Source organism: Muscardinus avellanarius (genome assembly GCF_963383645.1).
Source record: "Muscardinus avellanarius genome assembly, chromosome: 10".
In the NCBI taxonomy this organism is placed as follows: domain Eukaryota; kingdom Metazoa; phylum Chordata; class Mammalia; order Rodentia; family Gliridae; genus Muscardinus; species Muscardinus avellanarius.
Window position 1 is genome coordinate 90,649,585 of NC_137796.1, and position 23,020 is coordinate 90,672,604.

Below are 23,020 nucleotides of genomic sequence, written 5' to 3' on the forward strand. Positions count from 1 at the left end.
TACTGCCTTCTTTCTAACTTTCTACTGTTCATTGGCACCTGTACCAGAAGGTGGGCAAGGGAAAGAAAATGAGGTGAAATCAAACCTGCAGTCTTAGCTACCAAGCAGCCTTGTTTGTAACTCTTAAAAAATGGGGGTAGAGAATAAAATGAAATTGAGATGGCTTTATATCTTACCCATGGCTTCTCTTTGGTCTTTGATGGGTGAAAGAGAATTGGGTGCATCTGCTTAAAGAGCAGGAAATGATTGACAACGGTGAAGATGATGTAAAAATATACTGCTACCCTTGAGTATTAGTCATTGAAGGTATCAGAGAGAAATGTCTTTGTATTTTCCTGTCTTTCAAAACAATTGATTTTAGTGCCTTACTGTTTTTCAAGTGTTTGGTTCCTTGATCCATGGAGACAGCTATTCTCCTTATTGAAAAAAATTAATACATATTTTTAAGGAGTTGCAAATAAACTCATATATGTATGAACCAGCCATATGGAAGTCAGACAGGCAGGTTGGCACCCTCAAGGAGAAAGGTCCCAGGAACAGCATGGGAAATTTTATTTCTGGGCCAGTTTTATTCTTCTGAGGAATAGGCCTCTTCTCCCCATTTGTTATTCCACATATCTCTTCTTTTAAAAGTAGATGTTTTGAAGTTATAAGTTTCAGAATTGCTTTTAGACATGATTTAATTTTTACCCAAGGCCTACTATATCTTTACTTTTTTGCGGTTCCCAGAAATGTGATTTATGAAGACATGTCCATCTCATTTTCTAATCACCTTTTGGTATTGAGGGGCTTAAAATGACAGTCTCTGAAATGTGAGAGTGATGATGTGCTGTGTATTTAATAACAGAAATCTCTTATCCTTGCAGCTGTGACCCACACTCTTCTGTGAAATGGTTTTGTGAATACAAATGAATTGGGGATTCACTGATGTGAAAAGAAAGAGCACTGGACTGGGAGTGGGTGATGGCCCCCTTCTGTCATGAGCTGGCCCCGTGGCCGTGGCTGTCACTTTACTTCTCTGGGCCTCATCTGTGAAATGGAGTGTCAGACTAAACTGTCCCTGAGCCTTGTCCAGCTCTAATGGCCTTCTTCTCTCATACTTGAAAATCACTCTTCTGGTAGCATAGGATGTGCTCTGTTACGGTAGCACCAGGACCCAGAGTGGGAAAAATGAGCATTAGGTTATAAGTCTGAATATAGTTTACTTGGTTGCCATGCCCTTTGTTTAGCCTTGTTTTTAGTATAGCACATCTCATTTTAATATTTTGACCTCCTAGCAAAGAAAAACAGTCTTTTAGATTTGCCAGGTTGAAATAACACTATAATCTACCCAATGACTTTTTAGCACCATTTCCTTTCACTTTAATTGAGTCTTAATACTAATGAGTTAGAAAATATGAGAGCACTAGCTTATAACAAACCTTGGTAGATAGTGTCTGAGGATTAAAGTTGCTTTTCTGCTATGTTTCAGGTGGTAATGGAATGAAGGGTTGCCTGTCCTGTAGGTAATTGTTGCAGGCCTTTATATTTTTAACTGAAATATATTTTAAACCTGTCTAGTTCTGTACTGAATGAAATTTGGATTGAATTTAAGTTCTCTTCCGAGGAGGTGCCAGGGTTCTTATGCTGCCTTCTGTCTTCTTGTCTTACGTAGCTACATTGAGAAGTTTACTGACTTCCTGCGGCTCTTTGTGAGTGTTCACCTGAGAAGAATCGAGTCCTACTCCCAGTTTCCTGTGGTGGAGTTTCTGACGCTTTTGTTCAAGTACACGTTTCATCAGGTAAAGCAGTGACACGCGCCTTCCCTTCCCAAAATAGATCTCTTGTTATTTCCGGGAGAGAGAACTTTATTGTAATTTATTTCCCAGACATTTCTGTGGTATATACTGTATATGCTATGTAGTAATGTGCTGACACTGTCGTCATAGCACCCTGTGAGGTCGGCACTGTCATTATTATCTCTATTTTACAGAAAAGGAGAAGAAGGTAGCAAGAGTAATTTGGGGCCATAGAGTCAGTAAATAGTAGAGCTAGCGTTTAGACCCAGAGTCTTTTATCCCTTGGTGGTGGTATTAGGGAATGAACCCAAGGGTATTCTACATGTACCCCAGCCCTTTAATTTATTTTTGTGGTACTGGGGATGACACCCAGGGACATTCTACCTCTGAGCTACACCTCCAGCCTTATTTTATTCCTTTTTTTTTTTTTTTTTTGGTGGTACTTGGGTTCCTGGAAGTCCTTCTACCTCCGGGCTATACTCCCAAGACCTATTTTATACTTTATACTTTTTTTTTTTTTTTTTTAATGTGGAAACAGGGTCTCTTAAGCCAGCGCGGCTGGCTTTGAACCTGCGTGATCCTCCTGTCTCCGCCTCCCAAGCGTGGGGATTACAAGCGTGTGCCACCACACCTGGCTTTTATTCCTTATTTTGAAACAAGGTCTCATTATGTTTTGGAGGGCCTCAATAGTAGCTGAGGCTGGCTGCAAACCTGAGATCCTCCTATCTCAGCCTCCCAATTACTGGGATTATAAGCATGGGCCGCCATGCCCAGTTCCTTATTTATTTATTTATTTATTTGTGGTACTGGGGTGAAACCCAGGGGCTTTCTACCTCTGGGCATACTCCCAGACCTATTTTATATTTTATTTGGAAACAGGGTCTCACTAAGTTGCTGAGAGCCTCACTAAGTAGCTGAGGCTGGCTTCGAACCTGTGCAGTCCTCTTGTCTCAGCCTCCCAAGTGCAGGGATCACAAGCGTGCGCCACCATGCCTAGCGGTTACGTCTTTATTTTGAAACTAGTTTTACTAAGTTGCTGAGGGTCTTACTCAATTCTGAGGCTGGCGTTGAACCTGTGATCCTCCTGTTTCAGCCTCCCAAGTATTGGGAGTATAGACATGCACCACCATGCCCAGCTGAATCTGTGCTCTTAAATCACTGTTATGTTACAGAAGCAAAATACAGAGAAAGTCTGAAATTCTGAAAGCCCTTTAATTCTGTTATGCAACTATTACTAATACTCCCTACAGGAAGATTGTATGTAATGAAGCTTTCAAGAGTTAACTGGTGGTATCCAATTTTTTCCCTAATCAATAAATATGTTTTGAGCTCCTATTATATTTTAGGAGTTGGGCACATAAACTTCAGAAGCAAAATCCTTGTCTTCATTGAGTTTACATGTTAGTGACCCACTGTCTTACACACCAACCTACCCCTCTGCCCCCACACACAGCTTTTAAAGACTTTATTGAGGTATAATTTTACATTCCATGAAGGTCATTCTCATAACTGAATACTTCAGTGAATTGATAGTTGTCCAGCTGTCAGTCTAGTTTTAACCTTTGCATCATACCTATCCTTTTGCTTCTTTGTGTATGTTTAAAATAAGCTATTTAGTAGTGAGATCTTGTCTCAAAATCAAAATTAAAAGGATTGGGGGTATAATTCAGTGGCAGAGTGCTTGCCTAGCATAAACCAGGCCCCGGGTTCCATCCCCAGTACAACAGGTACACAAAAAAGCCAAACAAATATATATTATGTTCTGTCATTGAGAGAAATTCTAACCTAGGCAAAACTAACCTATGGTATTAAGGTCAAACTGAGGTTACTCTAGGGAGAAAGAGGAGACGTGATCGGGGGAAGGGACATGAGGGGATTTCTAGAGTAATGTTCTATTTCTTGACTAAGGTGGTAGTTCCATACATGTGTTCATTTGGAAAAAATTCACCAAGCTTTAACAACTTACGACACTTTTTGGATTTGTCTCATACTTTAATAAAAAGGTTGTGTGTGTGTGTGTGTGTGTGTGTGTGTGTGTGTGTGTGTGTGTGTGTGAGGATTGAACCCAGAGGCATTCTACCTTTTAGCTACAACCCAGCCCAGTTTTACTTCTTATTTGGAAACAGGGTCTAAGTTGCAGAGACCCTCACTAAATTGCCACGGCTAGCTTTGAATCTGCGATCCTCCTGTCTCAGCCTCTGGAGTAGTTGGAATTACAGGCACCTGCCATCACACTTGGCTCTGTCTGGCTTGTTCAGCATTTTGTTTGTGAGCTTCATCCATGTTGTGTGTGGCAGTGGTGTGTGTTCATGTTCATTGTTTGGCACTAAGTCATCTGAAAATCCATTCCACTTCTGACTTGGCCACTTCTAGCTCTTCATAACCATGCTGCAGAAGACATCCCTCTCCTTGGCTGCTGATCCTCCTGAAGTATCTGTACGAGCCTGTGAATTCTGTCTTCTTGCCCCTCATCTTACTGGCACCTCATCATTTTCCCTTGACCTTGCTCCTTCCATTTTGCCCCTTCTTCCTGAAGCAATGCCATGGCCTAGTGGAAAGGGCTCCGGATCAGGGGCCAGTCTGAGCTCTGCCTCTGATTCTGATCCTCAGTTGCCTTGGCATTTTAGGCAGGTGCTTTGACTTCTGAGCCTTGATACCTTTATAAAATGGGAAGAAAGTCAGGCGTGGTAGTGCGTGCCTATAATTCCAGTGCTACACCCTTAGCCCTAATTTTTTGTTTTTTATTTTGAAACAGGGTCTTACTGAGTTGCAAAGGGCCTCACTAAGTAGCTGAGACTGTCTGCAAACTGCGATGCTCCCGTCTCAGGCTTCCAAATGCTGGGATTACAAGTGTGTGCCACCATGCCCAGCAGCAAGACCCTCTTTCTAGATTAAAAAAAAAAAAGATTTAAGGTGTAACTCAGTGGCAGAATAATCCTGGGTTCAATCCCCAGTACCATGCTCACACAAAATTTTAAGAAGAAAAAAAGTTCACTTTCAAAAGCTAACTTAATTTAAAGATTAAAAAGACTAATGTAAGTAAAAACTAAACACTGTAAACTGCTGGGAAAGTAAAAGAAGTATGGTTAGTTTTTTAAACCTGTCAGGTACTAGGACACTACAAAGAACTTGCTCTTTTTTTTTGTTCTAATCAATACCTGGCTTGAGGTCGTTAGCTTGTTTGACACCCCTTCTTTTGCAAATGGCATATGTTCTGAGGCTTCTTTTCAACCTATTATGTAGGAAGACTTGTGAATATTACCTTCCTTACATTCAAATGTGTAAACCTATCACTTTTTAGCAGCTCTAACTTATTTTTGGTTTTGTGATGGTTTGTTGTGGAGAGTGTTGGCTGGGGTCACTCAGCTTGTCCTGCATAGGACATGTTTGACCTCCAGATCATGTGTTTCATGGTACCCTTGTCTTGTGAAGTTCAATAGGGCCCCACGGTGAAGAGTGACTTAAAGCCACCAGTGGTGGTACCAGATATGGAGGGAATCAAACACGTGTGTGTGTGTGTGTGTGTGTGTGTGTGTGTGTGTGTGTGTGTTTCTAAGCAGTAGTTGCATTAAGTAATTTCATTGTCTGGATTTCTTTTGTACCATAGCCTACTCATGAAGGTTACTTCTCTTGTTTGGATATCTGGACACTCTTTTTGGACTATCTGACAAGTAAAATAAAAAGTCGTCTGGGAGACAAGGAAGCAGTTCTCAACAGGTAAACTGCAGAATTACTGACTTACAGAAATAGTTATTTTCGCCTGTTACTCTTGTGGCCTAAAGGGGCAGTTGTGCAGCTGGACCTTTTCAGTGAAGCTGAGTCGCATAAGCCATTGAGGCAATAATGCCATTGTGTTCTTTTACATACCTTATTTTCTTAAGACATTTTTTTTTCTGATAAAAAAATATATACGGTTAAATTTTTAGGTATGATGCTGTGTGTGTGTGTGTGTGTGTGTGTGTGTGTGTGTGTGTGTGTGTGTTAAAAAAGGCCCTGTGCTAGATACAAAGAAATATTTATTAAATGACACGACATTTGGGATTTGCTTTAAAATAATCTATTGAAGCCAGGTATGGTAGCACATGCTTGTAATCCCAGCATTCGGGAGGCTGAGAGCAGAGTATCTCAGTTCACAGACAGCCTCAGCTACTTAGTGAGGCCCTCTGTAACTTAGTGAGCCCCTGTTTCAAAATAAAGAATAAAAAATAGGGCAGAGGGTGTAACTCGGAGGTTGAATGCCCCTAGGTTCCATCTCCAGACCTGCCCCCCACACAACAAAAATCTACTGAGAGTAGAAGGGAAGTGGTTGAGTATATAAAAGAAACAGAGTTGGCCACGTGTTAATAATTGATGTTGAAGTTAGTTTATAGGAACTTAGGGCTCCTTATGTACTTATTCCTTTTGTATGTGTTTCAAATTTTCTTTTTTTTTGGGGGGGAGTTTAAAATATTTATTTCTTTTTTTTTCCCACTGATTTTTATTTTTATTTATTTTTTTATTAATTTATTTTTTAAATTGGTGCATTGTAGTCATATATCAATCACATTGGAGTACAAGACTTGAGAGGATATACAAGCACACATCATCCAATTAGCCCTCCTCCAGCCCCCATTCCATTCCCTCTCCCTCCCTCCATCCCATGCTTCTTTGGTGATTTACTTTGATACATTTGTTTATGTACCTCCTGCGTTTTAAAGAGGCTCCGTCCTCCAGTATTACATACCCTCTGATTGGTCACATTAGTTGCTTCACTATAGGGCCCTTTCTATAGCTGAACCTCTTCCTGTTGCCCTTTTCCTCCTAGTTATTGCTGATTAAGAGAAGCGTCTGATTTATATTTTCTGCGATATTTCTCTGTGCATGCTGCGTTGCAAGTACCGATCCCACTCTTGATGGTCCCAGTAGTGGCCTGGCTACCCGGTGGACTGATCCAGACCTCGCTGGCTCAAGCAGCGGCCTTGCCTCATGGGAGGCTCCAGTACTGGTCTCGCTGGCCCCTGCACCGGTCTAACCCCTAAGCTGGCTTTGGTCCCGGCCTTGGAGGCCGCAGGAGTGAACTTGCCTCACGCCAGGCTCCGATGATGGCCATTGGCCCCTGCACCGGCCTAACCCCTTGGCAGGATTCCAATCCCGGCCTCGGAGGCCCCAGCACGGGCCTAGCCTCACGGCAGGCTCCAATGCCGGCCTCGTTGGCCCCAGCACCGGCCTAACCCCTCGGCAGGTTCCGTTCCCGGCCTAGGAGACCCCAGCACTGGCCATGTCTCATGGCAGGCTCCGATGCTGGCCTCGCCTCACGGCAGGCTCCAATGCTGGCCTCGCTGGCCCCAGCACCGGTCTAGCCCTTCGGCAGGTTGTTATCCTGGCCTCGGAGGCCCCAGTACTGGCCTTGCCTCAAGGCAGGCTCTGATGACGGCCTCGCTGGCCCCAGCACCGGCCTAACCCCTCGGCAGGCTCTTATCCCGGCCTCGGAGGTCCCAGTACCGGCCTTGCCTCACGGCAGGCTCCGATGCCGGCCTCGCTAGCCCCAGCACTGGCCTAACCCCTCGGCGGGCTCTTATCCTGGCCTCGGAGGCCCCAGTACCGGCCTTGCCTCAAGGCAGGCTCCAATCCCAGCCTCGGAGGCCCCAGCACCGGCCTTGCCTCACGGCAGGCTCCGATGCCAGCCTCGCTGGCCCCAGCACTGGCCTAACCCTTCGGCAGGCTCTTATCCTGGCCTCGGAGGCCCCAGTACCAGCCTTGCCTCAAGGCAGGCTCCGATCCCGGCCTAGGAAGCCCAGTACCGGCCTTGCCTCACAGCAGGCTCCGGTGCCGGACTCGCTGGCCCCAGCACCGGCCTAACCCCTCAGCAGGCTCCGATCCTGGCCTCGGAGGCCCTAGCACCGGCCATGCCTCACGGCTGGCTCCGATGCCAGCCTTGCTGGCCCCAGCACCGGCCTAACCCCTCGGCAGGCTCTTATCCTGGCCTCGGAGGCCCCAGTACCGGCCTTGCCTCAAGGCAGGCTCCGATGCCGGCCTCACTGGCCCCAGCACTGGCCTAACCCCTCGGCAGGCTCTGATCCCGGCCTTGGAGGCCCCAGCACTGGTCATGCCTCACGGCAGGCTCCGATGCCGGCCTCGCTGGCCCCAGCACCGGCCTAACCCCTCGGCAGGCTCTTATCCCGGCCTCGGAGCACCCAGCACCGGCCTTGCCTTATGGCAGGCTCCGATGCCAGCCTCGCTGGCCCCAGCACCGGCCTAACCCCTCGGCAGGCTCTTATCCCAGCCTCGGATGCCCCAGTACTGGCCTTGCCTTACGGCAGGCTCCAATGCCGGCCTTGCTGGCCCCAGCACTGGCCTAACCCCTCGGCAGGCTCTTATCCTGGCCTCGGAGGCCCCAGCATCGGCCATGCCTCATGGCAGGCTCCGATGCCGGCCACACTGGCCCCAGCACCGGCCTAATCCCTCGGCAGGCTCTTATCCTGACCGCGGAGGGCCCAGTATCGGCCCTGCCTCACGGCAGGCTCCGATGTCGGCTTCGCTGGCCCCAGCACCGGCCTAACCCTTCGGCAGGCTCTTATCCTGGCCTCCGAGGCCCCAGTACCGGCCTTGCCTCAAGGCAGGCTCCGATCTCGGCCTAGGAGGCCCCAGTACTGGCCTTGCCTCACGGCAGGCTCCGATGCCGGTCTCACTGGCCCCAGCACCGGCCTAACCCCTCTGCAGGCTCTTATCCCGGCCTCTGAGGCCCCAGCACCGGCCTTGCCTCACGGCAGGCTCTAATGCCGGCCTTGCTGGCCCCAGCATCGGCCTAACCCTCGGCAGGCTCTTATCCCGGCCTCGGAAGCCCCAGTACCGGCCTTGCCTCATGGCAGGCTCCGATGCCGGCTTCACTGGCCCCAGCACCGGCCTAACCCCTCGGCAGGCTCTTATCCCGACCTCCGAGGCCCCAGTACTGGCCTTGCCTCATGGCAGGCTCTGATGCTGGCCTCGCTGGCCCCAGCATCGGCCTAACCCCTCGGCAGGCTCCGGTCCCATCCTCGGAGGCCCCAGCACTGGCCTTGCCTCACGGCAGGCTCCAATGCCGGCCTCGCTGGCCCCAGCATTGGTCAAACCCCTTAGCAGGTTCCAATCCCGGCCACGGAGGCCTCAGTAGTGGCCTTGCCTCACAGCAGCTCCGATGTCGGCCACTGGCCCTGGCGCCCGCCTAACCCCTCAGCAGGTTCCGATCACTGTCTCTGTTGTTATTATTTCAAAGGTTCCAGGTGTAATGTATCAGATCTCTGCCTTCCCTGAGTATTGGCCACTGGCATTGCCACTGCCTCCACCGTTTCAAATCCTTCCCAGGCTCTTTTTCCACTCTGAATGTTGTCAAGTGTTCCTAAGCATGCGTGATGGTAGCATTTGACATTTGGTGTAATTTCTCCAAAAAAATAAAGTTGGTAGGATCCGGTTTCTGCTTCTCCTGAATACAAGTCTCCACCACCATCTTGGAGAACTCTTTCAACACCGCATTTCTCCTTGGTCTCCGCTAAACTCTCTCCTTACAGGTGATGTCTGAGATTCTTAACAATATAGAGAAATAGCAGTCCTCTTTCACGGCGAATTTTTCCATAAGTTCCAGTGCATTTAGATAAGTTTTGTCTGCATCTCCAGTGTCCTGGCATCCATAATGGCTTTCTTACCTCCTCTCGGATATTTTTCTTTATCTTTTTCTGTTCTGGGCCTGGTTTCTCCAGGGGTCTGGCGTGCTACTCGCAGTTCGGCTTGGGGCCCAGAGTCCTGCGACCTGGGCCCCCCGCTGGTGTGCCCCGCGCGTGACCCCCGCCCAGAACCCAGCGTCTTACTGGGCCTGGTTTCCTCAGGGGTCTGGCGTGCTACTCGCAGTTCAGCCCGGGTCCCAGGTCCCTGGGCCCCGGCTGGTGTGCCCTGCGCGCGACCCCCGCCCAGAACCCAGCGTCTTACTGGGCCCAGTTTCTCCAGGGGTCTGGCGTGCTACTCGCAGTTCGGCCCGGGGCCCAGAGTCCCGCGACCCGGGCCCCATCTGGCGTGCCCCGCGCGCGACCCCTGCCCAGAACCCAGTGTCTTACTGGGCCCGGTTTCTCCAGGGGTCTGGCATGTTACGTGCAGTTCCGCCCGGGGCCTAGAGTCCCGCGACCCGGGCCCTGGCTGGTGTGCGCTCCGCGCGACCCCCGCCCAGAACCCAGAGTCTTACTGGGCCCGGTTTCTCCAGGGGTCTGGCGTGCTACTCGCAGTTCAGCCCGGGGCCCAGGGTACCGCGACCCGGGCCCCGGCTGGTGTGCGCCGCACGCGACCCTCGCCCAGAACCCAGAGTCTTACTGGGCCCGGTTTCTCTCAAATTTTCTTAAAAAATTAATAAATGCCCATCATGAAAAAATAATTTTTTTGTGTGTGTGCTGGGGATTAATTCCAGGGGCATTCCTCCGAGCTACACTCAGCCCTAATTTTATTTTTTAAAAAATAACTTTTTTTTGGTACTGGGAATGGAACCCATGGGCTTTCTACCTCTGGGCTACACTCCCAGACCTATTTTATATTTTATTTGGAAACAAGGCCTCACTAAGTAGCTGAGGCTGGCTTCGAACCTGTGTGATCTTCCTGTCTCTGCCTTCCAAGTACTGGATTACAAGCGTGTGCCACCACACTTGGCTAAAAATATCTGTTTTTAAAACTAGAAAAGATACAGAGGCTGGGCATGGCGGCACATGCTGAAACAAGCATGACAGGTTTGAGGCCAGTCTTATTAACTTGAATGCTCTTCACCCCTTTACTTTTTTTTTTTTTTTTGCGATACTAGGGATGGAACTCTCAGGGGCATTCAACCTCCGAGCTACACCCCAACCCAATTTTTTTATTCTTTATTTTGAAACATTCAAACTCACTAAATTGCAAAGAGCCTCACTAAGTAGCTGAGGCATTCCATGAAACGTGATCCTCCTGTCTCAGCCTCCTAAATACTGGGATTACAAGTGTGCTCCACCACCCCAGCTTCCTCTTCACCCCTTTAAATGTCTTGCCTTCCCCCTGAAATCCCTCGCTTTCCGAAATAAAACCTTTTTGTCGTTTCTCTGGGAAAAATAATGATAAAATAAAAAAGGGCTGTGATCATAGTAGCTCAGAGGTAGAATACCCCTGAGTTCAATCCCCAGTATCCCCTCCCCCAAAGATAGAGAAAAACATAAGGAAGTTACTAATGCACTTTTTATTTTTTTTTTAACACAGAAAATGGAGAAAGGTTTGTTTTTCTTCTTATGATTCTTAAGCCCATTTTTTTTTTTATTGCTTGTAGGCAGAAAGTATGTATTTCCTGTACAGTATGATCTAGTGTCACTGGGTGGGGAGAAAAGAGGAAGCTCAGCATGCTAGGGGAGTAATGACAGGGTCCATGTCTAGGGAAAGCCAAGGGGCTGCTTTCCTTAGCAGAAATATACCCAGCGTATTCTCAGTAGATGGCTGTATTCAGTTACATACTAAATAGGCAGGCTCGAAGGAGGCAAAAAATAAATAAATAAAAATAAACATATCCTGTTTTATGCTGTAGGATCAGAATTGTTTCTTGTTAAACCTGATTCTATATTCTAGGGCACACATAAAATTATAATATGAGGTTACAAGTAGGGAACCTAGCCCTACCTAGGTGCTTTTATCATGCTTACTAAGAGTGCTTGCAAAGTCTACTCAGTTTGGTTGTGGTTCTTGTGTCTTTTGTGTCTTTCCTCAATATTGATGAGAGGTGGTCACTGTGTGTAAACCTGACTAGTGGGAGGGATATTCTGTACTGTGGGTGACATGCCTGAGATCCTCCCCCCATTTCAATTCTAGTTTTGTAGTTTCTACTTGAATGTTCTGGAGTAAATTACTCAGCCTCTGGAAGCTTCTGTTCCCTCATCTGTAAAGCAGGGATGACGACGGTAGTTGTGGATTCATTAAGTGAACTAATGTATTAGAACTCTTGGCACATTGTAAGTGCTCTTTCAGTGGCACTAGTGATTGGTGGTGGAGTTAACAACACCCCTTCCTCAGAAATGTGCCAAATGGCAAGAGGCAGGCAGGAGAAACTCCATCTGGGAAGAGAGGTGGGATTGGGTCTCTAAAGCTCTTTCCATTACTGAGGTTTTGTGAGTTTTGAGAATTCCAAATTGATTATTGGTGTTCCAAGTTTCAGCATTTGTTCTTTTGTTTGCAGACATTGTTTTTGTGATTGTAGAATAGCTTCTAAGTTGCTGTGGTGTCAGGCCAAATGTGCTTATGGATAGGGTAGAAACCTGATAGCTGGGTGTGGTGGTACACGCTTGTAATCCCTATAATTGGGAGGCTGAGACAGGAGGATCGCAGGTTCTTGGCCAGCCTCAGCTATTTAGTGAGACCTTGTTTTAAAATAAAGAATAAAACATAGGATTGAGGGTGTAGCTGAGAGGTAGAATGCCCCTGGGTTCCATCTCCAGCATTAAAAAAAAAAAAAACCCACAAAATCTTTTTTCAGAGTAGTAGATCCTGATTTTTTTTTTTTTTTTTTTAAATACTGAGATTCGCCGGGTGTGGTGGCGCACGCTTGTAATCCCCACGCTTGGGAGGCAGAGACAGGAGGATCACGCAGGTTCGAAGCCAGCCGCGTGTGCTGGCTTAGGAGACCCTGTTTCCAAATAAAAATATAAAATAGGTCTGGGAGTGTAGCCCGGAGGTAGAAGGGCTTCTAGGAACCCCAGTGCCACCAAAAAAAAAAAAAATAATAATAATAATAATATTAAAAATAAATACTGAGATTGAACAAGGCATTTTGCCAAGATGTTGAATGGTTAGGCCTTTTGGCTCTGGGATCATGGCTAATTTTTCTATAGTCAGTGGTTGATTTTCTTTCATATCCCTTATGCTTATTGAGAGAGTAAACTGAAAAAAAAAGAATGACATGAAAATGAGTTTTATCTAAAGCACAATATAAATGGGAGGTATGGAGAATATGGTTTTGTTGAGAATATATATTCTCACAATTAGTATTAAGTGTATAGATTAGGATTACCTTGTACAAATTACTGTACTAGTAGATGGAGCAATGGTATGAGGAGTTTAAATTATTTTCCTGCTTTGTGATAGCAGTGTTCCTTTTGGTCAAGTTACGTGGATTCACATTTCCTCTTTTTTTTTTTTTTTTTTTTTTTTTTTTTTGCGGATCTGGGGCTGGAACCCAGGGGCATTTGATCTCCAAGCTACACCCCCTGCCCTATTTTTAATTCTTTATTTTGAAACCGGGTCTAACTGAGTTGCAAAGGGCCTCACTAAGTAGTTGAGGCTGTCTGCAAATCCGGATCCTCCTGTCTCAGCCTCCGAATGCTGGAATTATAAGTGTGCACCACTATTCTTGACTCACATTTCCTCTTGAAAGAGGACATAGTAATATATTTCTTGCAGGATGGTTAGGATTGAGAGAAATCTTGTATATAAAGCACCTGGCACAGTGTCTAGATAGATGAGGAACTGAATAAATGGTCAGAGTGACAACAGTGACAGCACCAATGGACTGTGGTAATGAGTATGGAGTTCAGGGGCAGGCTTAACTGGACAGCTTTCTGGACAGCCTCAGAGTTTTGGGCTTTTGCAGATATTGACCTGGTTGCCCTGGTACCTAGTGCCTGATTTCATAGGTATCAGTGATTCTAGCTGACCACTTTAAACTCTAGGAGTTTTTCTCATTATTGTTTAATTAATTATTCTAAATGAGGCTTTACTTTTCATGGCTTATTTTTACACACACACACACACACACACACACACACACAATTTTTAATGCCTTTAAAAAATGAAACAAAAAGGAAAAACCATCAAAACTGGTCTGTGGTTTTTGCTATTAAATAGTGACCATCTGGAGCACTGTAGTGGTCTCAGGCAGTACACTAAAAAGAAAACAGGTCAGACTGTCCGTCTCCTGGTATGCACACAAAAAAATGTTTTAGGGGGGTGGGTACTGGGGATTGAACCTAGAGGCATCGTACCTTTAAGCTATACCCCTAACCTGATTTTATTTCTTATTTGGAAACAGGGTCTCACTAAGTTACACCGGGCCTTGCTAAGTTGCTGAGGCTGATTTTTGAACCTGCAGTTCTCCTGTCTTAGTCTCCCAAGTACTGGGATTACAAGTGTGCCCCACAACACCCAGCTCAATGAAAACATTTGAACTTTGGCTTATGTTACCCCTTACATTATACATTTGTACACATATGTGCTCCAAAGCTTTTAAATGAAAGTTAAAATTTGTCAGTCACTGCTCCATGTTAGGAGTGCCCCAGTATGTCAGAGATGTACCGTTTGTAGGAGCAGTGATACATAGCATTGGCTACTGGTGATTACTACATTTGTTTATTTGTTTGTTTGTAGACTTGTGATTGAATCCAGAGGCATTCTACTTCTGAGCTATCTCTCAGCCCTTTTTATTTTTTGTTCTTCTTGGGGTGGAACCCAGGGGCATTTGACCTCCCAGCTACACCTCCTGCCCTATTTTTTATTTATTTTGAAACATGGTCTCACTAAGTTGCAGAAGGCATCACTAAGTACCTGAGGCTGTCCTCGAACCGTGATCCCCTGGTTTCAGCTTCCCAAATGCTGGAATTACAAGCGTGCACCACCATGCCCGGCTTATTTTTTGTTCTTTAAAGTGGTGACACACACTTGTAATCCCCGCGCTTGGGAGGTGGAGACAGGAGGATCGTGCTGGTTCAGAGCCAGCCTCGCTGGCTTAAGAGACCCTGTTTCCAAATTTAAAAAAATATATAAAAAATAGGTCTGGGAGTATAGCCCGGAGGTAGCTTCCAGGAACCCCAGTACCACCAAAACAAAAACAGGGTCTTGCTAGGTTGCTGAGAGTCTTGAACCTATGATCCTCCTATCTCAGCCTCCCAAGTACTAGGATTACAGGCATGAACCACCATGCCCAGCCTCTATATTTATTTTAACTAAGAACATTCAAATGTGATGGAATGTTTTTCCATGGATAAAATATATAGGGGTGCTTTCAGAATCACATTTGTGGCTTAAACCATCAGTTCAGAAGCAACTGATCTTGAAGGAAGTAGTAAAAAATGTTTTCTTGGTGTCTTAAATGGAAATGTAGGTGTGGTTAAGTCACAGAGGCAGCACTCAGTTCCTGTCCCTTGTGGTTTAAGAGTTTTGCATCATTCATCACAACAAAGTGGTAGGCATTGTAAGCTATAAATTTCGAAGCACAAATGTACATGAACATATTTTTGGTTCTAAGAGGTTTAAAAATGGAGCTTTCATGATCCTTGCTCAGTGAGAATCTCAAGGGTTTCTTGATCAGAGCTGGTGGAGACTTTAGAGGATTTGCGTTCCAGTGTTAATGGGATAGATGTTCTGTAGCCTACTCACCCCACTGTATAATGTTGCTGATGGTTAAGTTGTCTCAATGTCAGATTGAGATGTAGCATGGAAAGATGTGGATTTCAGGCTCCTTTTCCTCATTTGTACTTAGATGGTGGTTGTGGCTTCTTCACAAGCTACTGAGAAAATGGAATGAGCCAACATGTGAAGTGCCATGGTCGACAGCTTGTACTCACTAAATTATTAGTAGTTCTCTTCTCTGTTCTCTCTCACCGCCTTCTCTGTGTGCTCATCAACACGAAAGGAGTCGCCTGTGTAGAAACTTATTTTTTTGGAAAATGAGGAAACTTGAACATTGAAGCAACCAAAAGTCTGAGTCATGTCCTGTGAACCCCTTGCCACAATAATACTGGCAAATGCTGGCCATAGACCAGCCCAGAGATTCTGTGTGACATTAGGTCAGACTTAAGTAAATGTGAAAGAGACAAGTTGCTGCCTTCTTTTTGGAGTGGATTCTTCTTCTTAACAAATGAACATTTCTTAACAGCAGTGCTGCTGTTATTATACATGACATTTGGTACAGTTGATAATAAGTGTTAACTAATGAGGCAGGGGGGCACAAAAAGCTGCGTGCATATATGTCATTATCAACATGATTTACATTATGTTGTGAGACTATCATATATCAGTAAAAGCATAAAAATAGCCTATGTTAAAAAAAATGTGTTAGCTAGGTTTAGATCATAGGTCCAAACAGCCTTCTAGTTCTTGTTAGGAGAAATTTATGCTTGCCTTCCTCAGAGAGCAAGTGACAGGATCTTAGTTACTTCATTGAATTGAAAAAACTACCCAGACGCCTGGTGTGGTTGGTACACGCTTGTAATCCCAGCATTCGGGAGGCTGAGACCAGAGGATTGTGGTTCATGGACAGCCTTAGCTACTTAAGTGAGGCCCTCTGCAACTTAGTGAGACCCTGTTTCAAAAATAAAGAATAAAAAAAGGGCTGGGGGTGTAGCTTGGAGGTAGAATGCTCCTGGATTCTATCCCCAGTACTGCAAAACAAAACAAGCAAAACAAACAAACAAAAAACTCAAAAACTACCCAGAATTATCCCTCCTCATCCGACTTGGAGTTTATTTCCATTGCCAATGTGCTTACTAATTTCTTTGTTCATTTGTTAATTTATCATGTATTTATTGGGCACCTACTTTGCAGTTAGTTACCTGCAATGTATATAATTTGACTATAACTCTTTATATGGGTCTAACTTAGTGGTTGCTCTGTGTGTGTGTGTGTGTTCTTAATTTTTATGTTGACATTTTACAACTGTATAGATTCCTTTACCTTTCTTTCTTTACTTGGTGGTCATTATATATTTTCTATCCACATTACTTTGGAAACCCCATCCGTCCATGTTGTAAATTTTGCTTTTTATATATCAGCTATATTTAAAATATCTTAAGAGCAGAGAAGTAGTCTATTATATTTACCCAGATACTTACCAAATTTTTTACTTTGCTTTTCTTCTTGATGGTCCAGGTGTTTTTCTCTTATCTTTTGCCTTCCATATTAGTTGGTTTGGGCTGTCGTGGTACAATATAACAGTCTATGGTTTTTGCAACAGAAGTTTATTTTCTTTGAGTTTGGAGGTTAGAAGTTCCAGATTAAGGTGCCAGCAAATGTAGTTCATGGTGAGAGCTTTCTTGGTGGCTTGTGGATGGCCTCTTCCCTGCTGTGTGCTCACATAGCCTTGTTTCTGTGCACATGCAGAGAGTCTCTTGAGTCTCTTCTTATGAGGGCGCTGGCCCTGTCAGATTAAGATTCTGTCTTTAACACCTCACTTAACATTATTACCTCCTTACAGACACCGTCTCCAAATATAGTCACATGGAGGAGCAGTGCTTAGACACATGAATTGGGGGAGTAGGAACCACACACATTTTAGCCAGTCCTTGACATCTTTTGTCTGAAGAACCTCATGGAGGATTGTTACAATAGTGCATTAGGTTGTTAGAAGTAAATTTTTATGGCATTGTTAAAAAAAGACATTTGAAATTATCTTGACAAGGCAGTTTTACTTTTTGCAAAAAGGGATCCTGCCACCAAAAGTCAGGTGTGCAGGAACATCATGGAAGAAACTTGTTGGGTGTTTATTTTCAGGCGGGGCTTCTGTGCCATGCTCCCATTGGTGGGAACATAGCCTCACAATCTTTATGCTGTTGGCTAAGGGGATGCTTGAGGAGGGGTTGGCACTCACAATTTCCAGGAAATACTATGTAAACAAAAATACAAGCACACCTTAAGTTACACAATGGCAGTGTTACTACACAGAGCCCAAAGTCAAGTTATTCCTTTGATAGAAAAGATCTAATTATTTCTCACAAAGTCATTGATAATTCCAACATCTGTGACGTCATGAGATTGGCATCTGTTGGTTGTCTTTCTCTTAAGAAAAACAACCATGGTCAATGTTCGCTTATTCTTTGTACACCAAGGAATTTTTTGGATCCCTTTTCTGCTAGCTGTAGGTGTAGGTATAGATTCTATTCCTACAGTCACCTTATAGTAAAAAAAATGGATGCTTGGTGATATTACAGACATACATGACTCAGGCAACAGGAATGAGAATGAAAAGTTAAGAGAAAGAAGCTTTCCCAGAAGTCCTATCCAATTACATGGCTCACTATGTCACTAACTACACTAACTACCCCTGTCTGCAAGGAAGGCTGGGAACTGTAGTCTTTCTCAGTTGGCCTCAATGTTCAGTGTGTGTGTGTGTGTGTGTGTGTGTGTGTGTGTGTGTGTGTGTCTGTCTGTCTGTCTGTCTGTCTCTCTCTCTTTTGTACTGGGGTTCTTGGAAGCCCTTCTACCTCTGGGATACACTCTAAGACCTATTTTATGCTTTTTTATTTTTGGAAACAGGGTTTCTTAGGCCAGTGCGGCTGGTTTTGAACCTGTGTGATCCTCCTGTCTCTGCCTCCCAAGCGCGGGGATTACAAGCTTGCACCACCATGCCCAGCTATGTTCAGTGTCTCTTACTAAGGAAGGAGAGGAGGATGGGTATGGGGCAGGTGGCATGAGTCTCTACCTTGTCCATATACCTTCTCTACCACCCACCAGACATTTTGGGAGATCACTTATTTGTAAACCTTTAGCACAGTTACTGATTAGGTTTAATTTTCTAGGTGATATCTATCTATCTATCTATCTATCTATCTATCTACCTACCTACCTATCTACCTACCTACCTATCTATATATCTTTTATAGTTAACTTTTCCATTCATAGTCTCTAAATTCTCTTTAAGTTCAGCAAAACAGAATTTATCTGCCCTCTGGTCTGAAGTGTATTTTCTTTTTTTTTTTTTTTGGTGGTATTGGGAGTTGGAATCCAGGGGTTTTTCTACCTCCAGGCTATACTCCCAGGCCTATTTTATACTTTATTTGGAAACAGGGTCTCACTAAGTTTCTGAGAGCCTAAGTAGCTGAAGCTGGCTTTGAACCTGTGCAATCATCCTGTCTCAGCCTCCCAAGCACTGGGATTACAAGCATGTGCCACCATGCCCGGCTGAAGTGTATTTTCTGTGACAATATTTTGGTCTGTCTTAAGAGTTTATAGCATCAAACTTCTGTAACTTATCATGAGCAAATAGCAAATATAAGCTCCAGGCCTAAGTGTTTGATTTTTACCTTTCTACGAAGTCCACTGAAGTGGATTTTGATTTTATGGGTGGGTTTCTTCACTGATGTTGTATTTTATTAGTAATTTTTCTGTCAGTAGTTGTTCCTGGGACAGGTTCACTTGCTAGTCTAGTTAGTGCTGGCATTGTTGTTAGGTCATTAAGTCACCTCCAGACAGTAGCAGAGTCATTGTTGAGGCTGGGTGGGTGGGCTGGTGGTATCTCTGTCATTAGTTAAGAAGTGAACTATTGTGCACATGAAATTCTTAAATGTGATGACCTAGGAGGTTGAAGGTGCAGCCTGCAGACTGGTTAGTCTGTTTGATTTTTAGCATTGGATACCTTTCAGCTTTGCTTCTCTTCTTGTCCCAGGATGCAAAGTGGATTAGATTGGGTGGTATATTAGATACTGTAAGGAAAACAGAAACCACAAGTAATCTCAGTGTAAGAGATTGGGTAAAGAGGCTTTAGAGAGCTAGAAAAGCAACAAAGGGAACCACTGAGGTACAAAGATATTAACTATGCCAAGTAGCTCCACCCCGAATGCTAGAGTACAAAGGAAGGTTGGGTTTATCCAAATCGGGGGTGGTGGGCCCATATGGGAAGGGCTCAGATCCCTGAATTGTGGGCCCCTTTTAGCTGCCTACAGAGGGCCCCAGTGGAGCTGGGACTCTTTTTTTTAATTGGTGCATTATAATCATATATCACATTGGAGTACAAGACTTGAGAGGATATACAAGCACACATTATCCAATTAGCCCTCATCTAACCCCTATCCCATTCCCTCCCCCTCCCTCAATCCTGAGCTTGCTTGGTGATTAACTTTGATACATGTGTTTATGTACCTCCTGCTTTTTAAAGAGGCTCCATCCTCCCCTATTCCATACCCTCTAATTGGTCATCTTAGTTGCTTCACTATAGGGCCCTTTCTATAGCTTGACCTCTTCCTGTTGCCCCTTTCCTCCTAGTTTTTGCTGATTAGGGGAAGCATCTGGTTTTTATTTTCTACAATATTTCTCTGTGCATGCCGCGTTGCAAGTACTGATCCCACTCTTGACGGCCCCAGTAGTGGCCTGGCTACCCGGTGGACTGATCCAGACCTCGCTGGCTCAAGCAGCGGCCTTGCCTCATGGGAGGCCCTGGTTTTCTGGTCTTGCTGGCCCCAACACCAGCCTAACCCCTCAGCTGGCTCTGATCCCGGCCTCGGAGGCCCCAGCACCGGCCTAGCCTCACGGCAGGCTCCGATCCCGGCCTCGCTGGCCCCAGCACTGGTCTAACCCCTTGGCAGGCTCCAATCCCGGCCTCAGAGGCCCCAGTAGTGGCCTTGCCTCCTGTCAGGCTCCAATGCCGGCCATTGGCCCCGGCATTGGCCTAACCCCCCTCAGCAGGCTCCGGTCCCGGCCTCGGAGGCCCCAGCACCGGCCTTGCCTCATGGTGAGTTCCGATCCTGGCCTCGCTGGCCCTGGCACCGGCCTAATCCCTTGGCAGGCTCCTATCCCGGCTTCGGAGGCCCCAGCACCGGCCTTGCCTCATGGCAGGCTTCAATGACGGCCTCGCTGGCCCCAGCCCCGGTCTAAACCCTTGGCAGGCTCCGATCCAGCCTCGGAGGCCTCAGTAGCGGCCTTGCCTCACGGAAGGCTCCGATGCCTGCTGCTGGTCCCGTGGAGCTGGGACTCATTTCTTTGAGAAGCATGCACAGCCCAGTTGTTGGTGATACCTCAGAGGGCACACAGTGAAGCTGGTTTGGGGAATGTGGAATGAGGTTGGAAACTGGAACTCACTGCTGCCACCTGGTGGCCACACTGCTGGGATAGCAAACCCACAGGAAGAATGAAGTCTTCACCCTCCTGCCTTCCTGTCATCCTCCAGTGTCCCTGCTAGCAGAGCGTAGCAGGCCAAAGAAAATTGTGCTTTGCATAGTTGCAGCCCCAGCATCACAAAGGATGGCGAGTAGACAGGCTCGGAGGGCTTCCTAACAGGCTTGTGTAGTTTGCTTGCGAGTGGGAACAGGTCCTTAACTAGTCTTTGAAGCATTTTAGGACAGGCAGGCATTTAGGCAACATTGCTTATTCTTGAAAATGATTGGTTCGTTTTGGTAGCAAATGATGCATGTAATTTGGTATCTTCTGAGTTAGGTTTTTATTAGTGTAGGAAGTATCTTAAACCTATAGCTCTAAGCATTTCTGTGAGAAATTACTCTTAGACACAGATCAAAGGGTCAGGTTCTCCCCAGGCCTTTCCAATTTTTCTTGTAGTTTCTAAAAGTCTTCTTAAAATTGACTAAAGATTATATTTAGGAATTGAGTGGAGTGGGCTCAAAGCCCACTGGTTGTTTATATTGTAATGAGAATATGAGCTTTTGAGTTAGGGAGCCCTGGGTTCAAAGTAGCTACTTTGTGACCTTAGACAATTTATTTAACCTTTATTAGTAGTGATTTCTTCATCAGAAGAAGGTAGAGGATACCACCTACCCTTCATAGAGTTAAAAGCATTGAATCATTAATTTAACTGGTATATATAGTATCTAAAGTTCCCAGGGTAACTGTTAAGAAAACAACAACAAAAAAATGTGTAGTAGCTGGTTCCCAGATACTTAGGTGGCTGAGGCAGAAGGATTGCTAGTTTGAGGCCAGCATTGGTAACTGAGACTGTAGCTCAAAATTAAAAGGGCTTGAACCGGGCGTGGTGGCACACCCTTGTAATCCCCACACTTGGGGGAGGCGGAGACAGGAGGATCGCGCAGGTTCGAAGCCAGCTGCGCTGGCTTAAGAGACCCTGTTTCAAAAAGAAAAAAAAAATATAAAAATAGGCCTGGGAGTGTAGCCCGGAAGTAGAAGGGTTTCCAGGAACCCCGGCACCACCAAATAAATAAATAAATAAATAAATAAATAAATAAATAAATACAAATAAAAATGTAGCTCAGTGGTAAAACACCCCTACGTTCAAATCCGAATCTCTCTCCTCTCAGTATAGTAAAAGAAATGACAAGGGGTTTTAAATGATGCACTAGATAGTATTTGTTTAACACAAAGAAGGCAACAGCGGAGGAATTGAGGAACACAAGACATATAGAAAATAGCAGAATGAGAGCTGGGCATGGTGGCGCACACTTGTAATTCCTGCGCTTGGGAGGCTGAGACAGGAGGATCGCACAGGTTCGAAGCCATCTCAGCTATTTAGAGAGGCTTTCAGCAACTTAGTGAGACCCTGTTTCCAAATAAAAAGTATAAAATAGGTCTGGGAGTGTAGCCCGGAGGTAGAAGGGCTTCCAGGAACCCCAGTACCACCAAAAAAAAAAAAAAAAAGAAAAAAAATAGCAGAATGAAAAAATAAGCCCTTCCTAATCAGTAATTATATTGAATGTAATGGGTTAAATTCTCTAGTCCAAAGACAGATTACTGAATGGACTAGGACCCATCTACATGTTATATAGAAGACACTCACTTTTGACACAGATAAATTGAAAGTGAAAGGATGGGAAAATATATTCCCATGCAAACAATAACTAAAAGAGACCTGGGCTAAATATACTAATGTTAGACAAACTGGACTTTAAGATAAAAGTTGTTACCAGAGACAAATAAGGACATTATATAACAATGAAAGGGCCAATCCATCAAGAATATGGATATATGGTGCCTGGAGTACAGTTAAGAAAATAAATATCCCTGTTCCCATTCTTATGCTCACACATCTTTGCAGATCCATAAACCAACTCTTGGGATTTTAGGTGCTTCTTATACATATCAATCCAACACAGACAGGAGGCCGAAAGCATCCCTTCGCCTGATGCTGAGTTTTTGCCTCCCACACAGGTACGAAGATGCCCTGGTCCTCTTGCTCACAGAGGTGTTGAATCGAATCCAGTTCAGATACAACCAGGCCCAGCTGGAGGAGTTGGATGATGAGACTCTGGATGATGATGTAAGTGGCATAGCCTAACTGGCCTTAACAATTGTCATGTTGAGATGTGCCTGTAACCCTCTGCTCTGGAGACATCTTAAACCAGAGCGGTCTTGCAGATTGAGCTGTATGTTTGAATTTTTCTTTTAATCGCATACTGGTCTCTTTTGGCTCATTGACTCTTTAAAAACAATGCTTTATAGAGCCGGGCGTGGTGGTGCTTGCTTGTAATCCCAGCGCTTGGGAGGCTGAGACAGGAGGATCACACAGGTTCGAAGCCAGCCTCAGCTACTTAATGAGGCTCTCAGCAACTTAGACCCTATTTCCAAATAAAGTA

At 45.2% G+C, this 23,020-nt stretch overlaps 1 protein-coding gene across 2 annotated transcripts in view; it reads left to right on the forward strand.

The window, feature by feature from the left end:
• XPO6 (exportin 6) overlaps window positions 1–23,020 on the forward strand; it is a gene marked incomplete at both ends in the record, with an annotated part of 88,088 nt that overhangs the window by 28,878 nt on the left and 36,190 nt on the right. For both annotated transcript variants that reach the window (XM_080703251.1, XM_080703250.1), the window contains 3 exons: window positions 1,655–1,781; window positions 5,386–5,495; window positions 22,596–22,704. In XM_080703251.1, the coding sequence (XP_080559377.1) occupies window positions 1,655–1,781; window positions 5,386–5,495; window positions 22,596–22,704 (346 nt within the window). The remainder of the gene's footprint in view (window positions 1–1,654; window positions 1,782–5,385; window positions 5,496–22,595; window positions 22,705–23,020) is intronic.